The sequence below is a fragment of the Crocodylus siamensis genome, chromosome 1 (genome assembly GCF_052110815.1).
Source record: "Crocodylus siamensis isolate JL-2025a chromosome 1, ASM5211081v1, whole genome shotgun sequence".
Taxonomy (NCBI): domain Eukaryota; kingdom Metazoa; phylum Chordata; order Crocodylia; family Crocodylidae; genus Crocodylus; species Crocodylus siamensis.
Genome location: NC_143395.1, coordinates 189,250,494 through 189,264,377, shown reverse-complemented (window position 1 = coordinate 189,264,377; position 13,884 = coordinate 189,250,494). Strand labels below are relative to the sequence as shown.

General features: G+C 42.6%; 1 protein-coding gene across 3 annotated transcripts in view; it reads right to left on the bottom strand.

The window, feature by feature from the left end:
* Positions 1–1,600: 1,600 nt before the first annotated feature.
* Positions 1,601–13,884, bottom strand: part of TASP1 (taspase 1) — a 174,703-nt gene continuing 162,419 nt past the window's right edge. For all 3 annotated transcript variants that reach the window (XM_090051279.1, XM_090051270.1, XM_090051284.1), the window contains one exon: positions 1,601–2,555. In XM_090051279.1, the coding sequence (XP_089907405.1) occupies positions 2,500–2,555 (56 nt within the window). In that variant the 3' untranslated portion in view covers positions 1,601–2,499. The remainder of the gene's footprint in view (positions 2,556–13,884) is intronic.

The following is a 13,884-nucleotide window of genomic DNA, read 5'->3' as shown; positions in this document are numbered from 1 at the left end:
TATTTTCTGTGACAGAGTTCAAGCAAGAAACTTTTGCAAGGTTATCTAGACATATGTATGAGTTTCTATACACCACAAGTTTTCATTCTGCAGAAAGACTCATTTTGAAAATGCTTTCTTGAAATCCTCAATGGAAAGAAAAGGTTCAAGTGTAAAGAACAGTTCCCGTGGTTATAGAAAATAAACTTCAGAGTAGGCACCTAAAATCATGACAACAACTTTGAAAACCAGAACCTAAGAAAACATCAGAAGTTTCTTTTATTATTAGCAAATTATTTTTAATATTAGCAAATCATTTTAATAGTATAGAAAACAGCAGCTTCAAAGTAACAGTTTGTTTCCTAATAATTAAGGCTTGCAGTCTCAGTGGATGTAAAGTCAACATAGCCATTCACTTCTGCAGAGCTGTACCTATTTGCACCAGCCAAAAACCTGGCCCAACACATCCCAAAACAAACCTTTTTTATCCCCATGCATTTCCCTTTCTGTTTCTGTAACCAGTGTCACTCAAATGCTTCCTATCTACCATTTCTATATTGCATCTCTACATTATCACATTTCCATACAAAAAATGTTAGCAAGACCATAGGAAAAGAAACTCCTTAAAACAAAAATAAGTCTCACATTCTCTAGAGCTGGATAGCATTGTATGGCTTGGAGCAAGTGCAATTTTTATCAAGGTAATTTGTTTACTATTTTAAAATCACTAAAAGCCGTAGATAAACCACAAATCTAGATTACTATTTTGGACTGAGCCTAACCAATTTCCATAAAAAAGCAGAGGTACATGGAGACTCCGACCTTCTGGAAACTGACACCCATTTATCTGCTATTCCAAATTACACTGACAGATTCTGATCCATTTACTAACAGGGTATTGTCGCTTTATATCCAAGCCTACACATCTGTCATAATGGGGGAAGGAAAGATCAGTAACTTTACTTTCAAAATGAACTCAGGCCATTAAAAAAAATTATTAAAAATGGTTTTTCCATGAGACATTGATACCATAATCGAGGCAACTATTTAATCAGAATCAAGCATGTCTCTCATAAGCAGGCACAACACTACAAAAGAGACAAGAACACTGCCAGATACAGTTTATGTAGCCCAAATATCCGTTAACCCAATACTTCTGGAAAATGGTAAAATGGCAGATGCTTGGTTACCAAACTGGTTTAGGAAGAAGAAAAAGAACCACCTTAATTTCTCTGTGGCCTCTCTTCACAACACTGAACAAAAACTGTCATTATAAAAGTATCTATATTGCTGCCATTAATAAAAAGAAGGGCACTGAACGGATGTTTATACTTAAGAACTCACCTTCAGACCTCAAGTGGTTTGCTAAAGTATCAGATCTGATGGAAACAAACCATTACATCAGCTTATATTTATGAGGCAGACAAGCACTCCGTAGTTATATGGTCCAGTGTTTTAGATATAGCAAGTAGGAACCTACAGTAAATTTGTATGTACAGTACACACATATTACACACGATACAAATACCCATGCTGAGATTGAACACTGAGCGATTCATGTTCCCAGAAGAAAGGTATATCAGGTCTCTCGTCATCAATTCAATACACATTGCACTTAGCATCCAGTAATAAGTTTGTTTATTTCTGTACCTCTCTCTTAAAAATAGATTAAACAGAAACAAAGAATAATATTGAATCTTTCCATAAACTTTCTCTTCTTATTTACATTGTAATATTCCATTATACACAAAGTAAGACAGCATTACCATACATTATCTTTATATAGCTCTTTGTAATACATACAGCTTGAAGCTATTAACATCTTAGCTTAGCTCATTCTGGGAAGAGAGATACAACCAATATTATAAGACTTTAAAATTATTCTGACCATAATCCTGCTCTTGTTTGGTTCACTGAAACCACTGTTCATCAAATAAAAATGCCCATACTTGGGTCAGAGGGGAAAGGGGGAGACAGAGAGAGGGAGGGAGACAGAAAAACAAACAAAAAAAACAATGTTTAAGTTACCACTGGAGTCACTTAAATCATTAAGAAATGTAGAAACCCATCATGACTTCTGCATTAAGATACATCTCACTTAAAGATCTGTTTCTATCTAATTCAGAACATGGATGAGAGTTGTTGCAACTTCATTAAATCAGATTTTTCTGAACTTTTAGGACGTTTGTTTTTATGCTCAAAGCAATATAAGTAAATGTAACATTAATTATACACAGTCTTTGCACAACTGGGAAGAGTTCCTATTTTATTGGGAGGAAAACGAGCATGCATGTACACCCACCCACTCGCACAGAGTGAGAACATGAACTACAGCAGCACTTGTCTCAATTTATGGTGCACATGGCTGCAATAAGGAATATAACATGAGAGTAAAATTCCCCAACATCTGGTAAAACAGAAAAAAGAGCTTATTGTACAAAATGCCATTCACATTCTTTACAATGAGGTGATGAGTCAGCTGTTCAGTTTGCTGGGCTCTCCAGGCGGCAAACCCCTCCCTCAATTGCCACAGACTGTCCGGCCACAGCTCCAGGAGGAAGTCTTGAAATGTGAGTCTGTGAAGAAGTTGTGAGAACATGAGCAATATAGAAAAACAGGTAAAATGACATTGAATGCAACTATCTTAAACCCACTGAACCATCAGGTGGTTCAGTTATGAATGTACGTGTGAAAATTAAAGCAACTGGACAGGACCCACGTTCAATATTTTGAATATTTTGTGCACTAATGCTAAGGATACAAAAAGGCAGGTTGCAATAAAGCAACACAATAAACAGTGTATAGAAAGAAGGTAAATTGGATTCCACAGTTTAACCTTATACATGCAAAGAGAAACTGAGTAAAATTGAAAGAGAAGTTTACAGTAGAAAAGAAGATGCATTCTTGCATAACAACTCAAACATGTGGAACTCCATTTCTACAGGACACCCTGAAAGTCAAGAGGCTTGAACTATTCACAAAAAGGTTCAGAAATGTATACAGAAATATACATTACTTCTACTTTAGATAGGATAAAATATCACTGGGAGGCGAACTCACACATCAGATCATAAACCAATACTAATCCATGATGAAGTGAGGAAGAAATTTAAACTTTTAATATACAAATTACTTATTTTCAACTGTGGAGAAGCAGGGATTTCTCTAAAATGGCAGGTACCAGGCATTGTGAAGACAAGATATGGGTGGAGTGTCCAATAGGGTCGTGCAAAGCTTCAGTCACTGATTTGATTCGGCAGAGATCTGGCCCTTTTTGGCAGCTGAACCTCCGAATTTGAATCGAATCAGGAGACCCTTTAATCTCCCTGAATCGAATTGGAACCCTCCAAATCTATTAGGAGCAATTTGATGATTCAGACACAGACACAGTTTTAAATGTTTTTTCTACATACCTCGAGGTACCAAGCGGCTCATGACCACCAAGATGCCGCACATCCCATGGGAGTGGGGGGGGTGTTCCCCAGCTCACTTGGCAGCAGATCTGGAAGTGGACCACAAGCACTTCCAATCCAATTCCAGGTCCATCACAGAGCACACGGGGAACCCCCCACTGCCCCCCCCACTTGGTGACTGGTGTTTCCTGGGTCTGGGGGCCAACTGGGGTCCCCCCGTGGCCAATCACTGAGCTGGGGGGTGGGGGTGGAGGGGGTCCCCCATTCACTCAGCAGCGGACCCAGAAGTACTTTAAGTCCACTTCTGGGTTCACTGCCAAGCATGTGGGGGCCCCCGCGCTCCTGTGGGATGGTCCATCTGCCCCAGTATTGCAGCGTTCACGAGTCGCACCTGGTACCTCAAGGTATGTAGAAAAAACATTTAAAGCTGTGTTAATCGCTAATTCTCCGAATCACCGTCAACTCTTTAGATTCGGATTCAGGTGAATCAAAATCGGGACAGTTATCCGAATCAATTAATAGAATCACTGTCCCTGATTTGCGCTAAATCTGAATCCAAATCGAATATGGCCATTTCGCACACCCCTAGTGTCCAATGGCAATTCTTAGGTTTCTATTAAGTCACACGCACCTTTTCCAAAGGGAAAGCAGTTAGACTGCAAAACGGTTTGTTTATTTTCCTCTGCTCTCTTCCCCCTCCCCTCTCTATGTTACCTCTCTGCTTTAACTTTTGTCTTTCTAATTTCTATTTAATTTACATTCTCACTGACATCCTGCTACACTTTTAGCTTCTCTCATTCCTTGGAGTCTCAGAACAGCAGAGGTTCCCTATGCCCAAAGAAGGAGGACTGAACCCAAAAGCTTGCTAACAACTTTTTTCCAACTTCTCAGTCTAAAAAAAGATACCACATCTACACAAAGAACCTTGCCTGCCTATGTCCTTAGACCAAAATGACTACAACCAAAAATCTAGCAACATGGAAGATATTGTTATGCATTATATTCCAGGGCACATCTCACTCTATTCTGTACAGGAAGTAGGTAAGCAAGGGACCTTGCTTCGGTGTATTTTTTCTCATTATTTTAGCTTTCAGGTTGTCATACAAATCAATAATAAAAATCTTACAACCTGACACACCCAAATCTTCACTATGAAGATCATCCAATATCATTCATCTTTTTTATTTAGATTTTATATTTCACACTGCTGGTAACAATAGCTTAATGTAAAGTTCATTCCCCATCCCCTACCGCCTTTCTCCATATTTAGTAAGAGCCTTCTTTTTTTTTTTTTAATTCTAGCAGTCTCCTCCTTATTAGAAGTTATAGATGTTTAAGTTTTGACGGTAAAGATTTTATCAGACTGCGAGAATGTTCCACACACTTCACCATGGTTTCTATATGTAACATTATTGTATCATATTGCAGAATCAACATATGTTTTAATCCACATGGTGTTGATTCTGCAAAATAATAATGATGGACATGGAAATAATGGTGTTTTCCATGTAGGACCAGATGGCTAAAGCAGCTCTTGATGTACTGGGGGAGGGAGTCGCAAGCAGCTTCCCACAACCTCTCTGTTCCCTAACTCCCACAGCTGCTGGTTTGGATCTTGGTACAACTTAAAAAGCCTCAGAGTTGTTCTTTGCTGCACTGGGTCATAACAGTACTCACAGGGCCCTTTTAGTAGGGCAACAGAATTGCACCAGAAAGCTGCTCTATGTTCTAGCCATGCCTCAGACTACCTCATATATAAGAAGTTGGGGAAGAAGAGAAGCAGAACAGGTAACACCACTCAGATCCCTCAGCTGTACTCTTAGAGGAGCTTTAAATCCTTTAAGTGCCAGGACAAATATTAGTGTCCATCCCACCACACCTGATAGGCAGGCGCTGGCAAGAGGGTGGTGCTGAATGTTACTCATGTAACAACATCATCTGTAGTATGTATTCAAGCAGCACAGACCAAAACACTAGAGACACAAAGTCATCCTTCTCCATATGTTCAAATCAAAAGTTCATCACCTGCTTCTGGAAAGTACATTATCCATAATAGTTAGACTGATATAATACATTCAGTCAACTGAATCTCTTTGGTAGATATACCTTGCAATACATAAAGCAGTTGGCACAATATAATGATTATTCCTTTTTCCCCCCAGTATTTTCATTATAAAGCGCTAAAGTACATTTACTTTTCAGTTGCACTTTCAATGTTATAAACTTGATCCTACACGTTTTTAAGTGCTGCATTCCCCAAGCCCAATGGAGGCCACAAGTTGATGTAGATGATTTATAACAGTGGTCTCCAACCTTTTTAAGTAGGAGATCACCTTTGGTATTTAAAAGCAACCCACAATCTACCATGAGCTGCCGCTTCCCTGCCCAGCTGGTAAGTTTTTGATTTTTGGGGAGGAGGAGGGGGAGGGAGCACAGATTGAGGCAGAGGGAAAAAAAATTATTTGGGAGTGTGCCTCCCCAGCAGGTAAGTCTCACCTGGCCAGGGTCCCACTCAAGTTACCCCTGCTCCTGCCTCTGCAGTACTGTCCCTCACCCCAGGGGCCTTGATGTAGCCCCTGCCCCTTCCCTCCCCCACAGATTGACCTGCACACACATGCACGCACGCAGGCACTCAGCCCCCCAACCCAGCCTCAGATCAACTCCAAGAGGCTCCAAGATTTACCACAAAAGGCCCCGAGATCTACAGGTGGATCAAGAGCCACTGGTTGGTGATCACTGATTTACAAGATTGGTTATATTTCTTCGTAGAACCACTGCTTTAATTAGAAGGAGACATCACTTTCTAAAATGGAATCACTCATACTTGTTCCACTGCCACAATCAGGCAAGAGTGAGCAAGCCTAACCTGTGCTGCTATGAACTCAATCTCACCTAGAATCCCATTAACAGTCCAAGATTTAAGGACTGCACAATGTAATGCACTTTAAGACTGTTGTGAAAGTTGAATGTAAAAGCTAAACCTAGCAGAACATGAATACGCAACAAGGCTGAGTACAGACAGTTAAAAAGGCCAAGGCAGAATCGATTCAATCTATTCAGCTTTCTCTAAGCTATATACATTGAACCATTAAAGAACAGAATACATGTTCACTCATCAGTTAGCCAAGGAGGCAAATGCCTGCACTGGCCAAGGCCAGAAGTCAGGGGCTCTAATGCACAACCCCCAGCTCTGCCAGGCTGCAAATGCCCCAGCCACTCCACCTCGCTAGCCCCTCGCCTGTCAGTTGAGGAGGAGAGGTAGGGGGTGTGCAATGGACCCCTGCTCCAGCCCCCCAGCTAGGGTCTGCACAGTGGAGGGGGAGAGGAAGAAGGCTTGTGAGGCGGCAGGGCTGTGGCATTTGCAGCCCAGTGGAGAGCCACACTCCAGGGAAGAAGCCCCAGAGGTGGGGGCTTTTCTCCCCCACCTGCTGTGCAGGCCCCAGCTGGGGGGCCAAGACCAGAGCAGGGGTCCATCCCACCACACCTGATAGGCAGGCACTGGCAAGAGGGTGGTGCTGAAGCATTTGCAGCTCAGAGCTGCATTGTGGAGGAGGGAAAGTCCCAGTCTCGAGGGGCTTCCTCCCACCGTGCATACCTGGGCTGAAGGGAGCTGGGGCAGATATGAGGGTCCATTCCCCCTTCACCCACCTCCATGCTACCACTGGCAGGGTTGGGGAGGGTGACTCAGCTCTGTGACAGCTGCGGATGGGGCCACCCAACTGGGCTGCAGTAAAAAAGCTGGGGTGGACACTAGCCTGCCCAACCTGGTGGGGGGGAAATAGTGGGTGCTGCAATGCATCCTGGGATGCCAGGGGATTGAAACCTAACTTGTATCAGGAGGGTATCTGGGATATAAAAGTTTAATAGATTGTTTAACTTAGATCAGTTAGGTCTGGTACTACATCCATCCAGGCGTACCTTAAACCAGTTTTGGTCATTTTGAAAACTGTCTGTGTGCGCTGAACTTCTGTTTTGTTAAAGGTTTAAACCAGTTTCCAATCACTTATACCAGATTATGTGTAATGTCTGTCCCTAGCCCAATTGAGTAGAACATTATTTAAAGCCTAAACCACAGGTCATTTACACTGTAGAAATTTTATAATTCAGAGGCACACCCTTTTTAAATCCCTCCCACAATAAAACTATCCTGCTGTCTGCTCTTAGGTGATCTTGTTTTCAGTTGACTTAAAAAATCAAATATAATTGAAAACATTTTAAAAGTTTTCATTTTTCTAGCAAAATGGTGACCCTGACCTTCCTGCTTGATATATGAACATCTTTCTAATTTTAGAACAATTTTGGTCACAATCATGATTTACCACTTCAAGAAGTGAAGGTTCCCTTCAAATCTTCTATGGTTCCCCTCAAATGCAGCTGACAATTTCTGGAGCTGTTATTTCATAAGCTAACCTTCCATTTGTTTTTGAGACAGTCTGGTAGATACTGGTTTGCAAAAATCATTTTGTGAGACCATGAAAACTTCTAAACACAATGCTGGATGGAGCAATGGCATAAAATCCATTTTCCCTCAAAAGTCCGCACTAATATTTATCACTTAATGGAAGCATTCCACTGAGCCGATGCCACAGCCAGTGCCACTTCATGCTCTATTTTGAGTCACCCATCAGTTTGGGAAAGTATGCTAGTGAATCCAACTAATAGCACAGCATAAGCTGTCGAAGCCCACAGATTCTGAAAAAATAACACAAATACCCATTACTTAAAACAGAAGAACAGAATGTCTATGTCCATACAATAATGCCACAGCCCCCTAGATGGCACACTCATGCATGCTACACCACACCCTCTGGGCTGCATCCTAAACTGGAAACAATGGAGCTGCCTCTGTATGGCACCTGTGGAAGGGCTTACAACTACTGCTGAAAGACCATCACAATTAAACCATGCCTAAGTTAAATTAGTATGTGTGTGCCACTGTGACAACACAGCATGCTTGAAGGCACCATCACCAGGAAGCAGTAACCTAACTAGAGGCAGGCAACCAGGGCACCAGCCCCAGTCACCACTGCTACCCAGGGCTTAAGTAACTGCTTATTATGCTTCTGTTGGGAAGGAAAAGTTTACAGAGTAAACACAGACTATGCTTACCACTAGACATAACCCACAATTTCTTTGGCCTAAATGGATATTCAATTTGATCACTTTTAGAACACTGACCCTATGAATCTTGCCTTCCTTTCTATAGATGGGCAACTGCAACAGAAGGGATGAAGAGTACTCGACATTGGACTTGCCTCTAAGCTTAGTGGTTGGGCATTCTCCTTGGAGAATGGAAGTGGATTTGAACCCAGTTCTCCCATTTCCTTGACAAGTACTCTAGCCACTAGACTAGTATTCAAAAATAGTATATTAACTAAGTGGGCACCTCCTCTTCTAGCTCCTTTGAGTGTAAGTGGCTGAGGGAAGAACCACCACCTCCCAAAGGAGTGAGCCAACTCGGCATTTCCATAAAGGACAACTCTACTGACTAAGGCTGGGTAGTGGCCTTTAACTGCAAATCCCAGACTCATACAGGTACCTAACTCTGGGCTCCAAGTGGGGCATTTCATGCAAGAAAAAGATGCAATTTCATACATTCCCCTCTCTTTGACATTTCTTAATTTACTGGGTTAGGTGTTTCCCTCACTGAGTCTCATTCCTGAGTGCCTACACTAGCTTTGTGATTCCACTCTGAGCTTGGTGCCTGTATTTTGGTGGTGTGACACAGAGTTTCACCATTCCTAAGCATTTCTAACCAAGACTATCTAACCAAGATTTTTCAGAGTACTAATCCTTTTACCAACAAATTACTGAGATGTTTCCAGAGCCCAAAATTAGAGAGATGCTGAGAAAGTACTGTCCTAAGTTCAAGATTTTTACCATCCATTTTTTCTTCTTTTACAAAAGCAAAACCACGCAGTATTACTATCTAAGGTAATACAATGTTGTGCCAATAAGCTGAAATACAGCTATATCAGAGAGTTGCATTTTGGCTCACTGGTGCAGCAACAGGAACTGCTTTAGTATCTTAATACTTAGCTAAACTCACAGTTGAGTATTTTATGGCTCAAAGAAGGGAAAGCTGCTAGAATTTCTAACTTAAGACAAGAATTTATCCCCAAATCTTTCACTTGTTCTCAGATATCAGAACCCCATCTTTTTCACAAACCCCTATGAACAAAGTATTTAAATGTGCACCCCAACTTTCATTCCCAGACATCTGCTGGGAAGAGCAGTCAGCCAGGTCTGACCGCTCACAGAGGTTCCTAGCCAAGATACAGGACCTCCGTCTAACCCAGGAGATGCACAGCCCCACCGGGGAGATGCCTTGTTGGACCTGGTCCTGGCCACGGGTGACAACCTGGTGAGGGGGCTGCGGGTGCTCGACCACCTGGGCAACAGTGATCATTACCTGCTGGAATTCACCATCCAGCACAAGGTGGCAAAGGCCTGCAGCAAGGCAGCAGCCCTGGACTTCAGGAGGGTGGACTTCAATGAGGTAAGGAGAATAGTTAGGGAGGCACTGAGGTCCCAGAGGGGAGAGGAGTCGGGTGTCCAAGAAGAGTGGTAATTCCTTAAGGAGACGATCCTCCAAGCCCAAAGGGAGGTAATCCCAGTATGGATCAAAGCCGGCAAGAGGGCACAAAAGCCCCCATGGCTCACCAAAAGCATATGGGAATGTCTCCTAGCTAAAAAGGAGGCATATACCCAATGGAAGGGAGGCCATCACCAGGGAGGACTATACCTCATTTGCTCTGGGCTGCAGGGGGTGGTCAGAAGGCAAAGGCAGAGATGGAACTAGAACTAGCTACCTGGATCAAGCACAACAAGAAGTCCATTTTTAACTACTTTGGGGGTAAAAAGAAGGTACCAGGTAACATGGGGACTCTGCAAGACATGCTAGGAAACCTGGTCATCGCACCAGACAACAAAGCTAATCTATTTAACAACTTCTTTGCCTCCATTTTCCTGAGCAGGGTCCAGGTCACCCCTCTCCCCCGCCACCAGGACTCCCATAGGCCCCAGGGGAGGCGCACCCAGGCCTAGGGTCAGGGAGGATCTAGTCAGGGAACTTCTAGAGGGACATGATGTATTTAAATCAGCTGGTCTGGATGATCTCCACCCCAGAGTGCTGAGGGAATTAGCTGAGGTCACAGCAGGGCCCCTGGCACGGCTTTATGAGCACTCCTGGTGCTTTGGTGTGGTGCCAGAGAACTGGAAAAGGGCCAACGTGGTTCCCATTTTTAAAAAACAGAGGAAGGAGGACCCAAGAAACTATAAGCCAGTTAGTCTTACCTCAATCCTGGGTAAGCTTTTTGAGAGAATTATCCTGGCTCATGTCTGCGAAGTGCCAGCAGGGGAGATTATGCTTAGGGGCAACCAACACAGGTTCATTAGAGGCAGGTCCTGTCAGACCAACCTGGTGGCCTTCTATGACCAGGTCACCAAATCCTTAGATGCAGGGGTAGCAGTGGACATAGTCTTTCTGGACTTTAGGAAGGCCTTTGACACTGTCTCTCACCCCATTCTCATTAAAAAACTAGGGGACCACGGCATCGACACCTACACAGTCAAATGGGTCGCCAACTGGCTGGAGGGCCGCAACCCAGAGAGTGGTGGTGGATGGGTTATTTTCGACCTGGAGGGATGTGGGCAGTGGGGTCCCGCAGGGCTCAGTCCTCGGGCCCGCACTGTTCAACATCTTCATCAGTGACTTGGACGAATGGATAAAAAGCACCCTGTTCAAATTCGCAGATGACACTAAGTTGTGGGGGGAAGTGGGCACGCTAGAAGGAAGGAATAGGCTGCAATCAGACCTAGACAGGTTACAGGGGTGGGTGGGCAAGAATAGGATGGGATTCAACACTGACAAGTGCAAGGTGCTGCACTTGGGGAGGAAGCAGCATACCTACAGGCTGGGGAACTCCCTTCTCATCAGTGCAGAGGCAGAAAAGGATCTTGGAGTCATTACTGATGCCAAAATGAACATGGCCAACAGTCTGGGGACATGGTCAGGAAGGCCAACCGTACCTTGTCATGCATCCACAGATGCATCTCAAACAGGTCCAAGGAGATGATACTCCTCCTCTATGTGACACTGGTCTGGCCACAGCTGGAGTACTGTGTCCAGTTCTGGGTGCCACACTTCAAGAGGTATGTGGACAACATGAAAAGGGTCCAGAGGAGGACCACTTGCATGATCAGGGGGTAGTAGGGCAGGCCCTACGAGGAGAGGCTACGGGACCTGAACCTGTTCAGCCTGCACAAGAGAAGGCTGAGGGGAGATCTAGTGGCCTGTTACAAACTAGTCAGAGGGGACCAACAGGCACTGGGGGAATCCCTGTTCCCCCAAGCACTATCAGGAGTGACTAGAAATAAGAGTCACAAGCTGACAGAGGGTAGATTCAGACTCAAGTGGCGTTACTTCACTATCAGGGTGGCTAGGATCTGGAACCAACTTCCAAGAGAAGTGTTGCTGGCTCTTACCCTGGGGGTCTTTAAGACAAGGCTTGACAATCATCTTGCTGGGGTCATATGATCCCAGTACTCTTTCCTCCCATGGCAGTGGGTCAGACTTGATGATCTGCTCAGGTCCCTTCCGACCCTACCAACTGCGAAACTATGAAACTTTAAATGGTCTTTCTGGCTAGCATGCAATGCTGAGTCTCTAGGTTTTGTGAAAAAAATGGAAGTTTTAGTGTAGACACAACCTTTTTTTGAAGCAAAAATTGTACAGTGACTTTCTCAGTCTAATTCTCCCTGAGTGCAGATTTAAAAATATAAGAATGATACATGCTTTTCCTATCTCATGCATTTAAAAGTGCTTCTCAGTAATCTAAAATGAATGATTAAGAGTTTTGACTTGGTATTTCTCTTAACTAAACATAAAAGATTACTCAGTAAATCTTTCCACTAATTTTCCAATTTGAGTTATAATTAAGTTCATTCCAATATGTATTTCCTTTAGCAAAGAACATTGGGTAAGTGCCTTTCTCCTGGCAAAGAACTTTATTAAACTCCTTTGACCCAAGCATGCTATGATACAGAAGCTTCCTATCCAATAGTAATTACTGTAATCTGTGTGTGTCATAAGCACTACTTTAAACATTAAGGACAGTCATTTCACAAAGTTAACACTAGCTGCAGTGTCCAGCACGGTAGATCCCAACTTGTGACTCATAAGTGACATTATGTTCATGAGACCCTCTCTAATGTTGCTCACAGCCATAGGAAATTTTGCTTTCCACAAATGTGTGCATCTTCAAATGGTCAATATAAGGTTGTTCAAAGAGTATTGCTTGGTCAGTATTGCTGCCCATGGGCCAGTGAAGATTGGGAACCACTGGTCAACATTTAAATGGCAATAAAAGACATTTTTCAGACTGGAAAATAAAAAAGGCTTTGAGAGAGAAAGGGCTTTTGTCTGAGCTCTAAAGTTACAACACTCCTGTTGCATCAGCCAACGGCCACTATAAATATCATGGCATACAAGATTCTCCCTCCCTACCCATTCAGTTTTTCCTATCCCCTTAGCAGCAGCCTAAATCCAATATATTAGAAAATGGAAAGAGCGGTGCACACACAGTAGTGTACTATTAAAACCAGCTCTAGGATAAGGTTCAGCAATTCATGCCACAGCTACAGAGTTCAAGGAACAGTTTTTAAATTAGCAGTTTAATTTGGAATTGATTCAATAATTACTATTACACTTAAAAACTAAAGTTGTTTTAGCTCATCATGCTAGTAGAAAAGCTAAGATCTATAAAAAACCTCATTAAAAAGTATACTTAGAACACTTTAGGACAGTGGTTTTCAACCTGTTCTCATTTGCAGACCCCTAAAAAAAATTTGAAATGGAGGTACAGACCCCTCTGAATTGTAAGTGTGGGTATCTACATACTTTTGACTGATCATAGTCATCTTTTGTGGACCCCTTAGACAGTCTGCGAAACCCCAGGTGTCCATGAACCATGGGTATAAAACCACTAGAACATTTTAGAAATATGCTCAGCTGTTTACCTGTCTTAAAAAAAGCAAATTAGTTAAAAAAAAACTTTTATCAACAACGCCTTATTTAAATCAGTGTTAATTTTAAAAGAAAATATGCACTAGAAGCTGCAAAAATATTACTTGCTGTTAGGTTCTCTCAACATTTTGGGAAAAAATGAAAAGATACATGACAAACTATAAAATATGCCTTACAAAAATACTGCTCTAGAATCCGTTAAGTCTAAATTATGAAGCAGAAGTTGCTTAAAAAATAAGAATAATACGCTTAACACAACTTTTTATGTGTAAAACAATGAATGCAGTACAACTAATTCAAATATTTAAAAAAATCTATATTACCTTCCTCCCTCCCCCAAAGAAATGGTCTGTAGTGATGATAAATCATATAGAACACAGGGCTGAAGCCACAGGGCCAGATTCTCAAAGGTATTTAACCATTGTACTTGCATTAATTTCAGTTAAAGCTGGACATCAATACCTT